General features: G+C 37.7%; 1 protein-coding gene across 1 annotated transcript; it reads right to left on the bottom strand.

Annotated features, from left to right (window-relative positions):
• Positions 1–38: 38 nt before the first annotated feature.
• Positions 39–16,806, bottom strand: SAMM50 (SAMM50 sorting and assembly machinery component). The gene is made up of 15 exons (XM_009648774.2): positions 16,787–16,806; positions 16,107–16,217; positions 14,625–14,726; positions 13,744–13,831; positions 12,511–12,617; positions 10,329–10,459; positions 10,029–10,116; positions 9,245–9,373; positions 8,509–8,580; positions 7,285–7,371; positions 4,727–4,797; positions 3,848–3,915; positions 2,873–3,019; positions 1,822–1,963; positions 39–1,036 (listed from the first exon to the last, which is right to left on the bottom strand). Exons 2-15 carry the CDS (start codon positions 16,197–16,199, stop codon positions 991–993), a joined length of 1,371 nt encoding a protein of 456 aa, XP_009647069.1. The 5' UTR covers positions 16,200–16,217; positions 16,787–16,806; the 3' UTR covers positions 39–990.
• Positions 16,807–18,092: the final 1,286 nt, after the last annotated feature.

Raw genomic sequence — 18,092 nt, 5'->3', positions numbered from 1 at the left:
ATAATGACAATTCAGGATTGACACATATAAAAAAAATTAGTATGTAGCTATCTCAAAGATGAGCTGTCAGAACTAAACCTGTGAATCAGTCCAACCTAATAAAAACTGGAATATATGTCAAGTGATAAAGCAGGAGGTGACTTTTAACTGAAATTAGCATCCAAAGAAGTCAGTAGAGAGGCATGCCTCACACACAAAAGCGAACAAGATAGTATCACATGATCAGGTCTAGGTGTCCCTTTTGCAACGGCTACAAAAAGATGTTTGCAAGACCCAAATCAATGGCTTCACTAAGAGCACTAAACCACTCAAAACTACCTCAGAGTTGAGAACCCTGAACCTTTCAAAGTTTTTCTTGAATTTTAGTATTTACTATGCTAAACAGCTGACTTGAACTTTTACAGTATTCAGTTCAGCCTGTAGGAGGCATTTAAATATAGATGATTTTACAATAGTGAAATCTATTTGAATCAGAACATTTTGGTTCACTTACAAACATCTGTATAAAATAATTTTTGATGCATAATGTATTTTTTTCAGGGTCATTTGCTCACGGGAGTTGCTGATGGAGAAAAACTGTCCCCATTACATTTCCACTCCAGCCAGACTCACATTTGGTCAACCCGATACTTCTGAGGCTTGTGGTTGGAAGAGCAATGGCTGTGCAGGCCAATGACAACTGTAATCATGTGAACCGTATCCAAGAGCCAATTTCTGACACAACTCTCTAATAAACAACTAATAACTAAAAGCTGTAAGTTAAAACAGTTAGCTTCCTACAAACACTCTCCCATCTTCGAAAAGAATCAGTGGTACAATGAACCTTCAGAGCATAATTCTTTAATGTAGTTTCTTGTGGAATCTGAGAGGTAAATCACTCAGAAGTGTATCCGTATTTCAAGAAAAAAGTTAGACCATATTGACCTATATTACAGTCTTGATTTCAATTCCAGAGCACAATTTCGTATGCTGATGTAAAATGTTTCTGTATTATAGAAATCTGATTCCTGCTCCAAACTGAACACCATCACATATCCTGAAAAGAAACAAATAATGAACAACATAAGTGATACAGAAGGTACTGATGAAATTAAAATCGATTCTCCCTACCCCCAAATTCCCAAGGTTTTCAATATTTCGAAAGTTACAGTTCAAATTTTTGCTTACAAAGGCTTTTTTTAAATAAATGCTTTGACAATCTGTCATCCATATGGAGTATTTACATCTGCAAAATAAAGCCCATAATTTTCAAATTGCTACTATTAATTAACATTTCACATGAATGACGAGTAGGAACATAATCCAACTCCTGTACAGAGATCTCGCACAGTATTCACAGGCAAGAACAGGCCCCCTAAAGCTTTTCTATGCTGTTCTACAATATTTGCTTGGTGTAGGGTAATTGTTTGCTAACAAATTAATCTGTTCTTCCTTTATCTATAGTTAAACTTGTTTTCAAGCAAAGACATTAAACTTGGTATTTACCCAACCATTTGTTTTTGGAAGGCTTAAGAAAATCCCATGAGCTGTTTGAGTGATCATTTCCCCTAAAGAAATAAAACCTGCTACACAGCTACTCATACATTTCAACAGCTGATCTCAAGTTCAATGAACTTTGAAACATGAGATACAAAGTCTTAAACCAGTAAGTACTGTGAAACCACCATGAATACAGCAAACTGAAAGAAGAGCATCAAGTGCTGAAAAGTCTCTAGAATAAACAAAAATTAAAGGCAGCAAAGTCTCTCTGCCAAAACCAGACAGAAGTGCAGTTTCCTTTAAAACCAGTTACTATTAAAGAAATGGGTGTAAAAAACAAACCTGTCACCAGTCTGTACTCCCATGGGGAAACAGTAGTTAAGTTCTAATCGAGCAATGTTTCCAAGTCGGAGCACTATTCCGGCACCGTAAGACCATCGGATATACTCTGCCAACTTCTGCAGGTGAGCTCTGGGACCATCACCTGAAAGCAAAGGAACAAGAGAACAAGAGTCAGAGTAGGCTGTCAAGGTGGTCAAAGGCTAAATGGATTTTCAGAGCTAGAAGACAGACTACTTCGGAGCACCCCCTGCAGGTTCAAAATTTATTTACTACCCACAACTCCCATAAATGCCATCCAAGTACCTTGGACTCAAACTGCAAACTTTGACAATTCTAGCTGGATTGCTAGAATTGTCCCTCCACAGGCTACCTACTTGCATAAATCTGGCAATGAGTACTAAAGACTTAACTAAAAGACTTTAGTGGGTCTCTGTTAGTTTTAAAGTTGATTCATCTGCTTTTTAATTGTGCATAAAGTGTGTCCCTCCCATATGGATGCCACCTCTCTTCCACCAAGCAAGGCAGACATCATATATCCCTGTATCCCCAAATTGATTGAACTGATACTGAAAAATCGTATACTAATACACTGAAATGTATCTTGAAAAAAGTTGGGGCTGCAAGGGAAAAAAACCAAAACACATCAGCTACCACAGCCTCATCTACACTCTTAATGCCACCACTTTTTGTTTAGTTAATCCCAGAAAACATTAGAATCCCACTAAAACATCATCTTCCAATCTCCCATTAGAATGGTGTAAGATCGCAGGTGTTAATCAATTACCACACTGGTCTGCAAACATCACCAATTCACAGATCCTAGTTCTCTTTCCTACAAGTTGTGCTAGAATTTATGTAGAGAGCTAAAAAAAATTACTGGCAATCTGTCAAATATAGAAGTAGTAGTAGCAGCAGCTTTTTGACAGGCACCAAAATATATGCAGTAAACAAACTGCTTCTGACTAAACAGACAGAGAACAGCTCTCCTCTTCTTTTTACTTTCATATATAGAGAAGCAGGTTTTGTTACACAGAATTCTACTGAGTCTTACCGTAGTTAAGATTGCAGAGATTTCCAGCATTAAGGAAGAAATGTGTTCGGAAAAGGTCTCCAAACCCTCCCCGGCCTGGCCGGAAAGGGAGAGGGGTGTACAGATGTAAGCCTCCAGCCCAGTAGGCTTCTCCTCCCAAGTAATCACCTATTCAGGTAAAATGTTGGAATAAAAGCATTTACTGTGGAATATATTAAAAGAACCAGTTGTTAAAGGTACAAAACCACATCCTTAAGTTGTTTTACATTGCACTTCTACCCTTTACAACTCTTGCCACTTGCTTCTAACTCCCTCCAACCTCACCACTATCAAGTAAAAAAATTCACGCTTACACAATTCTTCAAACCTTCCAATCACCACTTTTTCTTCATTCCCTTACCAGAACAGCCTGAGGCATACACCTACTTGTGGTTCATCAGACTACCTCCTGAACACCTCTGCAATGCTTGCCTTAGTTTTAAAAATGGGAAATTGATACAATTAAACAATTAGCTTTAAAATGCACTGAATACTGAAGCCACTGATAACAGCAAGTCAGCAGCAGACTAAGGAATAAAACTGAGGAAGCTCCTGGCTCTTGAAACACTTTTGTTGATCGGATTACCTTTCCCCTAAGGTACCTGAGCATATGGTGTATCAAATAGAGATTTAATGCGACTGTTGCTGTAACCATCTTTTGGGAACTTTTTCAGCTTGAAGGCTGCTTACTAATTAAAGTGACATACTGGAAGTATCCAAGTCTGAACACACACTTGGTTTACAAAATTAGCTTATAGCTTAACTAAGAACTACCAGGTTTTATTCCATTGTGCACTAATATATAACAGATCAAAGACATAACGCTTCTCAGATTCAAAGTGCAGAATGAGTACAATTATTTTTAAGCTATACAAAGCTTAAGGACAGAATTTGATTCTGTGTTACACACCAATGTTTACAGTATTGTCAGAGGAGCAGGATTTAAAAGTTTCAGACCTTCACTCTGGGGTCCAATGCTGTACATACTGAATCCGCGCACACTTGTTGGTCCACCAAGATAAAACCTAGTGAATACAGTCAAATTTAATTTAATGCTTCACTTGAACAACATATTTGAAATTATCTAGCCATACTTCTAACACTGCTTTTCAGAGTTACGGGTAACTTAGTAACAGGTTTAGTAGAGTATATTTAAAGAAATACAAGAAATTATATCTAAATCTAAATTCTGATGCATTTGGCAAAAAAATTCAAAATAAATGGAAGTATTAAAAATACAAATCAGTCTTCCATCATTTACAAAGGTCAAAACTGAAGGTTCCCCAGCACTGAAGGAGAATGAGAATAATGTCTGATTCTGTCTGTTGTAATAATTTTAATAGAAATACTGTAGTTAAGATTTATCACATGTGAAGTTGACACTTAGTATTTATTGTAAATAAATTTAAGTCTAAATGGTTTCTGCTAGTGATCTTTAAACACAGGTGTTAAGAGGGAAAAATTGCCTAGAAAGCCAACATAGTTACAAAACGGCTTTAAATCTTAAAATACCTACAGTATTACCTATGCCTGATACAAAATTTTGCAGATGATAAATACTACTGGTAGGCAGAGCTACTACACAGCACATTATAAATTTACACTACCCCAATATGAAAATCAAAACCAGAAAGCCTGGCTTGAGTATTAACATGCACTCAGTGAAACTATTTAAATAGGTGGAGTTTTAAATTATCACACTTCCAAGCTAACCAGAAACTTATTTTATTCTCCTCAGAACCAGAACTACAACTGTTTCTCTCTTCTGCTACAAAGTTTTCTTTATATATTACCTGGGTTGACTGAAAAAAATGAAGAAACTTTTAAAAAACTTGCCTATCAGCTATACTGGATGGCTTGTCTCCAATAGGTACTAGCATTCCACCCCAAAGCGATGCTGAAAAAACCTTTGGAGAGAGAAAAAGAAGTTGTTTATTAACGCATACTATTTAATTTCCCTAAAAACAGTATTAATAACATTTCATCGCTGAGTAACCATCAGAGCTCCCATTAGTCTGACAGAAAGTTACAGATGATCACAGTATATGCACGGATATCACACCATCAGTATCTGTATTTTCAGGAAACTCTTGATCATTGCTGCCCTCTTTCTTTTATGCAGTGGTACATCTTGAAAAAGTCAATGCAGCAGATTTGAACCAAGTGCTACTTTCACAATAGCTAGAGGGAACACTCATCCAGCTCCGACTTTCTTACGGATTTTCATGTCTTGATATAAGACAGCACTGCTGACATAAATTACTCCTGGCAATTTTAAACCCATAGGAGGCTAAGTCCAGCAAATAGCTACTGAAGATATACAATTATTACCTGTCTGTAAATTAGCCTTACAATTAAATGAAACCATCTTCTGCAGCTCACTACATTGACATCAAATACGCATACATCATTACTTCTTATCTATACAGTAATTATTGGGGGCCAAACCACCGTAATAAGGAAATTTAATCATCTGCCTGCTGCCTATGTACCAAGTAGAAGTACTAATGCCAGATGGTGAGCTCTATTGTCAACACCTAGGGTAAAGGTTTTGGATAATTTCTCTAATTTTACAGCACACTCATGCTGCCTTCTGCCCTGAGAGTCCCCAGATGGCTCCCCTGCCATTATCAGATATGAACTCATCAGGCGGTATATGCACATCTGGTTACACAATTTGTGGCATATGCAAAAGCCAGCTGCATGCAAGTCTACACCCACGAACAACAACAGATGACATAAGCTTATGTACACCACGTGATGAGACAGGCTTCACGTTCACAATGTAGGCATATTAGCATTCATGGGAAAGAGCAAAGTCCTTCTTTGCGTAGCCATGAAGCCATTTGATTACTTCATAGGAGAACACACTGTCTTTCTCAAGTGAAGATCAGCAAATAAAAGTCAGATGACTAGAAGTGTACTCATCAGGCAATGCCTTTTCTTTCACCACATGGAAGGTGCAAATATAATGACGTAATAAGAAGAAGGTATAGCAAATAGCCTCAAAATACCATTCTGTGTTGGCCTCATTGGTCTTAACTCAAGAGCTTCATGGCACTGAGTCGCCTCAGAACAAAAGCATGAAAGAGCAGACTGACAGATCCTTACAGTTCATTAGCATCTGCACTACGGAAGTAGCTTGGAGTTTTTCAGTTGTACTGTTGACATAATGCTAACATTCTTCCAGTCTCCTGGAATTTCTTCATTATTCCAATACCTCTTAAAAAGCTTTCAAGACGCAGAGATCTTCTCAATGCTGTTTTGTTTTGGGGTTGTTTTCTTAGTATGTTGGGATGCAAATTATTGTAACCTTTGATGTTTAAATCTCCGTAATGGAAGTTGCTGTTTAATTCCCCATTAAGCTATGAGACAAGAACTTACTGCACTATCTGCATGTGATAAAGAACTTCTTTCTAAATATACAGAAATGTTTCTAGTATATAGTTAAATTCTTATTTCACTAAGCAGAAGAACACCTATTTCCACCTAACACAAGCTCTATGCTGTTAAAGATGCCTGAAACTTAATGCCTCTGTATTCTCATAAGAAGCTGGAGTACATTAAACATGAACTTAGAGTGGAGTTATCCAGTGTCGTTTCCTCTGAAGGAAATCTAGTTGGTATACACAAGAACTGCTCTGCCAACCAAACCAAGACTTCTAAGTGATGATGATATAGGAATTTGCTTCAAAACCACACAGTGATTCCAAACCAAAGTACTAATGTAGAGACCACACCATAAAGTCTGTGATGTTCTCTGCCTATATGGTGGCAGACTGGGATCTCATATAAACCCCATGCATCTTTCTTATTGGAACTCAAGTCATTCATTGTGCATAAGTTCAAAATGTTGTAATGCAAGCTGAGTGTTGCAGTCAAATAAGCCTTCCCATTCTTGCCCAATAACTTTACACAGAAGAAATAATCGCTTGCTATGATACCAAAATTAGTAGTCACATATTCATAATTTACAATGACAAAAGAAAACTAAACCAAGATTAGTCAGAATATTCATAACCAGGTGAAAGAGACAGAACAAAGACTGTGGTAAGCTTCTGAAAAATCACTCTTAAGAAAGATCACAAAGAACAGAAATGCCCAACATTACTTCTGAACAGAAAACAGTTCAGATGGTTAACTGCCAAACAAGTCGTTCTTTCCAAAATGCCCACTTCTCAAGTGACTCTGCATGGCAGGAACGTCAGGTTAAAAATAAAGAGTATTTCACTTTCAAAAAATAATAAATAAATCAAGGTATCTACACCATCCATCCTTCTTTCACTTCCATGATCTTTTTCTAATCCATAGTGAAAAATCACTGTAAGACATAGATTCAAAAACCTCATCTGTTAAACTCAGATCAATTACTAAATTATCTTTAAAAACATTACCGAATCCCAGATAAGTTGCTTATTCCACTGAAATTCAAAATCCTCTTTTAGAAAGCTCACGTCTCCACCTGTATAGCCAGCCAACTCCTGCAAAGACAGAAGTTTATGAAAGTTGTAATGGATTTTACATGTTTCTTCCCCCTAAACGTTCATCATGTCTGCATCAGTGTGAGCAGTGTTTTCTGTACAAGAAATACAGATACATTGGTATGGAAAGACAACTGAATTTTGGACCAATGAAAAACCACGCATAACCCTCAGAACAATGAGTTGCAATTTTCTCTTCCAAATACTAAACCAAGGTATTGCGTTTTAAGCCATTTTTTGTAAATGACAGCAAAATAGAATGGAGCTGGAAAATTCAGCACTCAAAATCAAAACTCTACCTAGACCTGAGAAGATTTCATATGTACTAAAGAAAGGCTGAGGAACTAGACAGCTGGTTGCATTACACCAGTGCTAGCTGAAAATAACAAGTGAAGTGACTGAATCAGTGTTAGAGGCAGCATCTAACAAATGATGTGTTAACTAAGCCCTGAATTATAACCACCTTTCTCACTCAGAAACAGAATAGTTCACTGCTGCTTATAGGAACACTAGCACTTCTAGTTCCAATGACATTTCAAAGCAATCTGCTTCTAAAGCACTGCAGAAGTTAATGCTCTCTGAAGTATTAACCCATACAGCAGAAGAAACAGCTTTTCTCAAAGCTCTGAAAGTAACAAGAGCAAAAACCATTTTCTGCGCCAAAATAATGCATGTGTATGCCTTTGAGAGTTATGTTTTAGCCAGTCTCATCTTTACTTCTAAGACTTACAAACTTTCTAAGTAGCAACAGTCTACTGTGGTCTAACTACCACAGTCTGGTAGTCTTACATTACACTTTTAGAAAACAAGGACGAATACCTACTGTAAAGTGTAGAGTAAATACTGTCAGGGATAATGTATCTCAGCTAATAATTAATTTAATGGTGAGATAAAATGGCTGTGCTGTTTGACCCATGGTATACAAATGAAAAATTGCCACCATAAAAAAGGTTTCATGATTTTAAAAGGCACACACTGTAAAGATAAAAAGTAAATACTGACCATCACTGCCTCCTAGTCAATTTACGATTAATTTCTAACTTCAGACTTTTTTAATGTGAACATCAATTAGATAAATTGAGACTTACTCAAACACACAGACAAAATCCAGTAACAGTAGAAGTGATGTAATACTACCTGATTAATTTTTAGCAAAGCACCCCGTCTTGGCAAGATTGAAGAGTTCCGGGAATCAATTACCATAGCATGCTGCAAAGAATCAAATAATTATTTTTAGGTTCTTGCATCTGTTGAAAACCAGAGTGACACTACTATTTTCCTTCAAAAACTGTGCACACAGTAGAAGACAGCCACAGCTCCAGCTAAGTCTGGTGTAACTCCATGGATTTGGGAACAGTGTACCTACAGACTAAATTAGTTCTGACTTTAGAAGCCACATCAAATACATATATATATTTATACCTTTCAGCTATGGTACACACCAGAAATATATCAGCAACAATATTGCGACAGTAACCTGCAAATAGTTTATCCCCTACAATTTGTAAGCTACAAGTTAAAGATGACAAGTGACCAAAAACTGGTATAGGAAAGAATATTTAGAAAGCGCAATAGCAACTGTAGGATAAGAAAATTTACTGATCCTGTCTACTACAAAACAAGACAATTCTGCAAAAAGAGACGGCAGATGACACGGAAGGAGGCCCTGCAGAAAGAACAAGCCAGCTTAAGCAACAGTTAACCACGAAAACATGTTTTCTGTTTGGTCCTCCTGGATGACTCCGTGTGAATGACAAAACACAACAAAAGATATCTACTACCTACCAAGACAAAAAGCTCCTTTGGTATCATTCATAAGTATTAAATGACTCAAAATAATATGTTTTAAAAAATTATCAGGAAAAAGCCTTACAGAGAGAGAAGATTTAAGAGAGTGTCCACTTTCTTCTCGAACGGAAAAGGATGCTGTTCTGGCAAGGCAGCCCAGCTCTCTCCACACACCCTCCCACTTCAGTGTGTGATTGGTCTTCCAGATTGGAAACTACAAATAAAGAATCGAGTAAGACATGAAAAAAAATTTTGCTACAAAATTAAAATAGGTATTTCCCTGAAAAATTTTTCTCTCTCAAGTTTATTTATCCATCAGTCTACTACAAATAAAGAATCGAGTAAGACATGAAAAAAATTTTGCTACAAAATTAAAATAGATATTTCCCTGAAAAATTTTTCTCTCTCAAGCTTATTTATACATCAGTCTATGCTTTTTCTTTCCAAACTTCTTGGATCAGAGAGAAACCCTTTTTCATTTCAGAGTAGTGCTAATTCTGCTCCAGCCAAGAGAGTTTCTCCAAGTAGGTGCACATCCTCAATGAAAAATACCTTGAATTGGGCTGATACAGTGAGCTAGGCAACCAGCTGCCTCTCTGAAATTATACTTTAAACATTAAAAATTTGGAGAAAAACACATTGGAATTTTTTTAAGTGGCCAAAATAAGACTGAATTCTAACAAAAAGACTAAGGTGCATTACCTCTGTCGTTTTAAAATTGTTGACCACTTTCAAATAATGACAGGTTAGCCCTGTGCACAAGTGTTTCAATCACTAAAAAAGTGAACCAAAGGTGTGTGAAAGCCAGCTGTGACCTGAATTAAATGTAAATGAAGTATATGTTCCACAAACACCTGTGCTACACTTACATTAAATTCTGTCGATATTCCTCTATCAGTTTCACGAAGAGAGCTCCAAGGGAACTGCCCAGTTACTTTATACACGTTAACTGAAAAACTGAAACACAACATTACTGGTAGGTTTGAAAGTGAAACTATTTAAACAGGTGGAGTTTTAAATTATCACAAAAACTTAAGAAACCAGCTCTGCTACATAATTAACACACCCTGAGCAAAGGAATACATTTAATTATTACTCAGCGAAAGATCTTATTCATTGTGTTATATTCCTTCACTAAAAAAAGTAGTACTCAAAAATGCATCCCCTACTTTCTTTCAAAGTTTCCAGGCTGTGGTTTGAAGAATGACAGGCCATATGAAGTTTCCTTTGTTCCGTAGGAGAACTGGAAGGTTACCTTTTCTGCACGTCCAAAGAGATTTGGGAACTTGAGCCCAAGTACCTACGAAAAATAAAAAAAACCCACAACATTTCATATAGTCTGTTGTCTTCTTAATTGTATGCTGAAGACTTGAGCCCAAGTACCTACGAAAAATAAAAAAACCCCACAACATTTCATATAGTCTGTTGTCTTGCATCTTAATTGTATGCTGAAAACAAGCATATCTACCATGACAATGAGAAATGAAGACATTAAAATCAGCTGTAACTGAATGTGTTTTTCTTTTAAGTTAGGTTTCTCTTTGCACTGGCAGCAAAAGCCATCACAATAGCACAAGTTACACTTAATCATCCAATTTTTATTGCTGTCCTGTAGCTGCTGACCTAATCTGCATTCTCACTGTGTCATCAATACTGCTATTATTTCAAGCAAAATCTCCCAGCCACTCTTAAAGCCCAGGACAGTAAGTTTTTGGCATAATAAACAGATGCCCTGCAACTGTGGAATTCCCAGCTGATCATCAGGAAAACTACTTGACAGGTAGGGTCATCAGAACCTCAGCAATAAGCCGATGGAAAACTGTCAATACAGAGTCACTCCCCTGTATTTTTTTTTTTTGAGTAACAAGACGCTTTTGCAGTCAGTCCTGACAGCAGTATAACATACCATTACAACACTACAGAAACCTGCTAAACACTTTTGCCTGCCCTGACACAAATTCCTTGTATCCTTTGACAGCTCTTGGCCCTTTGGCAGAAAGGATGGACCAGGTTTCCTCCAAACACAGACACTACCAGGACTGTTCTGTTGTTGTGTGTTCTATTTTAAAAGAATGTAAAAAAGCTATCAGATCCCGACTGCCTTTGTCTAACAGATAGTGGAAGCAAATCAGTCACCAGAACTTTGTGATGATGGCTATCATGCAATTATCCAACTAACCAGAAACCACTAATCCGAAGGGCTATTAGTATGAAATATTAGATCTATAGGCTACAGATGAATTTAAAGGATTAGAATAAATGTCAAATCTATGTAACTCTTAAGGAAACATAATATCTGCTGCCAATACCAGTGTATACGAGTCATGCTTTTATATCATTCAAGAGTTTTACCTCCCTGTAACAAATTAAAATCAAATAGAGGGGGAAGCTGAGTACGAAAAGAGAAACCACGGCAGCTTTCAGACTGTTTTCAAATGTGCTAGAACTGAGAGGTAGGATTCCCCGCTGGTTTCGTTCAGGGCACGACACCCTGGACATTGCTCTCAGCAGCGGAGCTGCATAAGCAGCTCTCAACTCACTGAGTTCCTATTCTCCCTGCACTTGCAAAACACCATCACCTGAGTCATGCAGTATCTTATCCAGGTTAAAAATACCCCTAAGAAGAAAAGGATGAGTCCCTTGATCTGGCTTATCTACCAGACCCAGGCACAGCTGCACTGTGCACATGAGAAGGCAGAATGGGTGCAGGAATGAGCACCTGAAAGCATGATCTACTTACACCAGCTTGTCTGTTAAAAGGTCATTAATGGAACAACAGTACGGCTGTAACTTTTTCTGTCAATTGGCAAATATTTTTCGCACTACATTTTAATCTGATGCATCCTTAATTGAATCAAATGGAAAAAAGTTCCACAGTTTGTATTGTTCTAGAAAACCTTGCATTTTGCAGCCCAGAATAACTGGTAAAAAAACCAAGAACAATTTCTAAGTCAAACATAAAAAGCATTTCAACTGAGAAGAAAAACACTTGAAATAGATCTCATAGAAACTAAATGCCAAACTCCTTCCTAATCTCTCCAGTAGCTAAAGCATCTTAAATATTATCAAGAAATAATTTAAGTCATTTTAAGAATTAAAAAACTAACATACCGAGTTGGAAGCTAAAGCATTCTTCCCTAGCTCAAAATAGGCTTTTGCTGAATGAAAGCCTGACTAATACAAAGACTCTTTAGAGACAAAAGTCTGGCAAAGCCTTAGTAAAGCTGGATCAAGAAAATAATTTGGCTTCGATCAAGTCCTCACTTATTTAATCACCAAATTCCTTGCTAGGTTTGAAACATGAAAGAAGAATATCAAAAGGAACTAATAATTATTTGAAATAATCCATACCATACTGCCTTCATTGTTGCCAACCATAGTATTATAGCTCCCAGTTAGTCTTCTCAATTCTGTTACCTCAAAGGTTACATCTAAACCATTTGGGAGGGCATCATCTCCTACATTAAAAAAAAAAACCAAAACAGAAGTATGTTATCTCTAAAAAGCTACTTAAAAAATGCAGACAGAAGACGACTTGAATTATTTGAACAATGGTTGAATTAAATGATAATAGAAGTCTACATTACAAAGAAAAATGGCTTGAGAAAAAGATGTCCTTTGGACACTAGTGCAGGATTTGGTTCAGTCACGGCATGATTGGCTTTAATCACCAACATGTTAATTTAATTACAAAGTAGTAACATTTGTTTGTTACCTACCCACTAGAAAACAAAGATGTACACAAATTCTCACATTAGAATAAAGAGAAATTAAAATGGTCCAGATATGGCAAGAGGAACGCCGTCACTACGGCAGAGCTCCCAGCGCTCTGCAGGTAGGTGCTGAACAACAGAAACCGCCCGGTTCCCTCAGGGCTCCAGCTTTGTCAGCTGCTCCAAAACGCAGCTGTCAAGGGTACCTAATTCTGCTTGAAGCAGATGGGACAGTATCCCATCACCAGCAACCTGTGGGACTGCACTGCATTTCCTTTCCAATAGCACAACTTTCCTCTGCTGAAGAGAACAGCAACACATTTGAAAAGCAACCACAAGCCCCAGAATGCCCCCTGAGCCTTACTGTGAAACCTGCATAAATTCAGCTGCCCCATGTATACTATAAGCCAATTTTTAATCACAAGCACTGATACAATTACTAGTATTTCCTAAGCACCAAGGATGTGCTCACAGAATGTCAGTTATGTGACGTGTAATACATGGAAATATTTTCAAGGACACATTTTCAAGCTTTTTCTCAAGTGGTCTTCTGAAATTTTGGACTAAGGGTTGTGTACTGTAATTATTTTAGTGGTGGAAATGCCACTCATTTTTGCACGTGCAAAAATAATATTTATATACACATACACATATATAGACACATGGCCAATACATCTTCTTCAGAAGGATAATGGATGTAGACATGTACGTTCATATATATAGCACACCCACCTGTACATAGGTATATGAGAGAGTAAGTTACATACATAAAAAATCTTCAACCTGCTACACAGGAAAATAGACATTATAGGTATGCATGTGTCTATGTCTGTATGAGGAAAAAGGTGAGGATTAATGAGGCAATACATACCTTGACAGGTATCAATCAGAACCTCTACCTGTCTAAAGATTCCTAGACGAAGCAACTTTTCACGGGCTTCATGTGATTTTCTCATCACCTACAGGATGAGATAAGCAGCTCGGTCTTTCAGGTTATTAAAACACAACTAGGATAAAATAGTTAAAATGCAGCTAAATCATACAATATTCACAGATTTTGTATACAAACACACGTATATGCGCCTTCAAAACAGATCATAGCCATTTTAACACGTGAATCTGTAAAGAAATAAATCAAACTCAGAGCATCCAGCTCAATTCCTACCTTCTGTTAGTTTTCATCCTATTTGTTATAAACCTTAAACCTATTACTCAAATACGCTTCAGTACTTAAACTTATACAACCATTTACAGGGCCCATGCTTTTCGCAAAAAAATTAAACACCCTAATCTCTTTAAATTTAGACTAATTTACAGGTTTAATTGCCAGCCGTACCCGAGAAGGAATCACCACCTAAAAGTGTGAGGACATACAGCCTAACTCACACTTTGATCCACTGTGGAGACTGGCATCAGTTATCTGTGCCGAGATCCAATAGTTTATCTTAAGTAAATTAACTGAAAGTATCACCTACACAGTTAGCAATTCTCAAATGGGGAGAGTGAAGCTGAAAAAAATATCTGAGAGGACTCTTTGCCATCTCACAACGTCTTTGAGCTGAATACACCAGAAAATACAGTATCTGCCATTATTTAATACTTAAGTTTGGCTTCCGTATCACAAGATCAGAACCATCACAAAACTTGACAAAGTTGCCCCATTTCTGAAGGGAGTAGCCCAAAGCAGGAAAAAAGAGAAAATGGTAACCTGAATTTTTAAACAGTAGGTCTGATGTTCACTGCAGTACTTACATCAATGAGATTTTTAGCCTTGAAAACATCAGATATTTCATACATGATAATGTCATCTTTGGTCCTTCCAAGTCCATCAAAGTGCACATGCTGAACCACCACCTAAGCAGAACAGATGTTTAAACACAAATACTGAATTTGCATCTAATAATGAGTACCAAAATCACCCATGCAGAAAGAAATATTGTTGTCCAGGTGAAAAACCCTGAAGATTCCCAGGCGAATTACTGCTAACCTACATTATCAGAAATCAGAGCTATCAGCAATTCTGGAAAGTTTTTCTCTTAACACGAAAATTAAAGAAAAAAATTACTCTAATACCAAAGCTAATACTGGTTATAGCAGAAGACCAGTAACAGACTGTAGGAGCTGGGATTTTAGTTGTAAGTGTTGTATGGACAAATAAGTCACTGCAGAAATCACACTGAGATATTAAGACATGTAAGACAAAATGTGTAGTTAGTCGAAGGTAGCTATTTCTTGTATCACCTACACAAAAGCAAAGAGTTAGAAGAAAAACCAAACAAACCTACAAGCCATAAATATTTGAACTCCATTAAAATTATTAGTACTGCTGGAGCACTGTAGTTTAAAATGCATATTAAGATCACTAGCATTATGAGGTTTTATATTTTCTTAAAATCATTCATCTTGTTATGTAATCATCTGAGATAATTTTGTCTTAAAAATCAGAACACACTCCAGGTTAGCTAGTACAAAGGGACTACAGTGACTGCATTTCCCTTATTTTTCCAGCTGTTTCAGTGTATTATAATTTTAGGGGTAAGCGTCAAAGAAAACACTCTGCAAATGCTTTATGTATTCACATATATGAAACCAGCAGAATACGAGCAATCTAGCATTACTAAAAACCGCTTAAAACCCCCCTATCAGAATATATAGGTAATGAACTAAATAAAAACTGAATGTTATTACCAAGCTTCTAGTGAGGATGACTGAATAGCCTAAGGGAAAGGAAAATTTTAATAAAGACTAAGATAACACATGGTATCTCACCCCTCTAGCATGGCTAAATGTATGGGCCAAGACAGACATGCTCTTGTACGTGAAATATTAAAAAAGTTACTATCCTCTGATTACATTAGTATTTCCCTCAGTAACGTAATTCACATGGTGGCACTTCACCCTATCCTGGCTAATACTGGACTCTAGCAGATTAAGGACAGTTGCTTGGTTTGCTCCTAAGCAGTGCTGCAGAGGCAGTAATCTCTTATGAGAGGGAGAGGACAGCAGCATCTGGAAACAGGTCTATTAGCTCAAAGCTGAATTTTAACAACAACTCCTGCGGCTGGGAAAAAAAGAACAGCATCTAGACAACATCAGATTAAAATCACAGTACTAAACTTAATTCTTTCACATCTCAAACTATCATTTAGAAAGTTCCCTTAGGAAAAACAAGCACGCAAGGGTGCCAAGATGTTTCTCTTGAGAAAAACATCAGGATGTTGTTCAGGTACTTACATCTTTGTTTTCGAGAATTTCCTGCTTGGCCTCAGGTTCAACTTCAACCAGTTCAGCTTCCTCTCCCAAGGCACCAAAGTCTGGCCCACCCATTGGAAGAGGCTCCAAACTCTGAAAGCATGAAAGAAAACTGCATTTAATATGGTAGGCAGGTTTGTGATTTATGCCTTTTGCAAAGGAAAACAACCATGGTTCTTGACACTGTCCTCATCAGATCCTAAGTGAAAAAAAGCAGAAGAGAAGAACAAAAAATGAAGGGACCTACCAGCACACTTCTTACCTACCTGCTTGCTGAAATTTTTAATAAAAGCTGAGTTACTTTCACGTTTAATGATTTCTCAAAAATATTCTGCACTCTTCCAAAAATAACCTTATCTTTAAGGCATGCTTCCTATTGTTAAAGATGAATTCTACCTTCTTTAAAAAAAAAAAATCTAAAGTATCAGGGTGTCACTACTTAGTTTGGGTTTTTGGGAGAGAGAGGAGCATGAATGTTGAACAATAATAAAAAAAGTGTTTTCAGCATGTCTTGCTTTGCATATATTTATATGCTTTTTATTTTAATATTTATTTTAAAAGTATCCTTCCAAGTAATGCTCAAGAACCTCAGGCCCTATCCATCAGAGGTGAACATTTTAATCAAAATGGTTTCCAGCACAGCATGGCTTTATTTACTATACCTGAAAGAGTCCTAAAATAAGACATATCAGAAGATAACAGATTCAAGCAACAGTGAATACTAGGTTACCTGCAAAAGCAAAGGTCAGGATTGGATAACTCAGTAAATCTACTTTTAGTCTTAAGTCACTAATACAGTACTTGCTGCATTATTTAAGGATAGCTGTTTTGCTGGAATAGTGAATTGCTATTACGTATCAGAATCAAGTTAAATGAACACAGAATCCTCTCTTACTCCCGATGTTTTTCAAGCAACCACGTAACATTCTGCATCCACACAATATCGTGTATCAGTTTATACTACAGATGGATATAAAACCAAGAATATGAGGGGCAAAAAAAAATTGAAATCAAAGTAGTCGTGGTAATCAGACACTCTGGAGCTTTAACAGCCTCCTGCAACAATATATTCCTCAGCCTAATTAAACACTATGTAAAAGCCTGCTGGTTTTTAACAGGCTCACAGGAAAGAGGTATTCTACCTTGCATCTTGAGGAATCATCCAGACTGCTCTTAGCCCCCAGATAGGTCAGTCACTCATTAATCACACCTAGATCACCTACAGTGCAGGGCTGTCTATCCTGAGAAAAGCTTTTCTGATGAAGCCTCGAAGCATGGAGAATCCCATGCTTTCCTAAAGCATTTCAGAGCCTGTATATCCTTATTCTTTGAAATTCTTTTCTGATGTTTAAAACGCAGGTTTTCTCTTGCCACTATAACCACTACTTCTTGTCCTACCACCAACACTTAAATCTTTACCTTCCTTATTTAAGCAATGGTGTATGGATTTGGAGATTTTAGGCTTCCATTCACGCGGATCTCCAAGTGCTTCAGGCACAACAGATCCCTTCAAGCCATACCACTGCTTACTGGGCAAGTGCAAACCTACAACCTCCACTTCACACCGTGAGAGCTGCAGCTGTGGGGGGCAGTTTCTCTTTGCTTCGTGGTCTTTTTTGGCGGTGGGGATTCTTTTTTTTTTTTTTTTTTTTTGGGGGGGGGGGGCCCACATTTTTTTCTGTTTTCATTTATTCTCTTGCCAGCCCCCCACGGCAAAATCAACTCCAACAGCCGCCAGCGAGGAAGGAAAGTCCCGGGAAGGGAAAGGGAAAGGAAGGGGAAGAGGAAGAGGAAGAGGAAGGTAAGGCGCCTGGGGAACCAGGCCCCGGGGTGCCGCCGCCCGGGCCTACATGGAACCCCTCAGACAAGGCGGGGCGGGGCACGGCACGGCGAGGAGGCCCGATCCTGACCTCGGTCCCAGCTCCGGCAAACCGCGCTATACCCGACGGAGAAGCGCGGCCGGCGCTC

Source organism: Egretta garzetta, unplaced genomic scaffold (assembly GCF_000687185.1).
Source record: "Egretta garzetta isolate BGI_Z169 unplaced genomic scaffold, ASM68718v1 scaffold81, whole genome shotgun sequence".
Lineage (NCBI taxonomy): Eukaryota > Metazoa > Chordata > Aves > Pelecaniformes > Ardeidae > Egretta > Egretta garzetta.
This window is presented reverse-complemented; position numbering and strand designations above follow the sequence as displayed.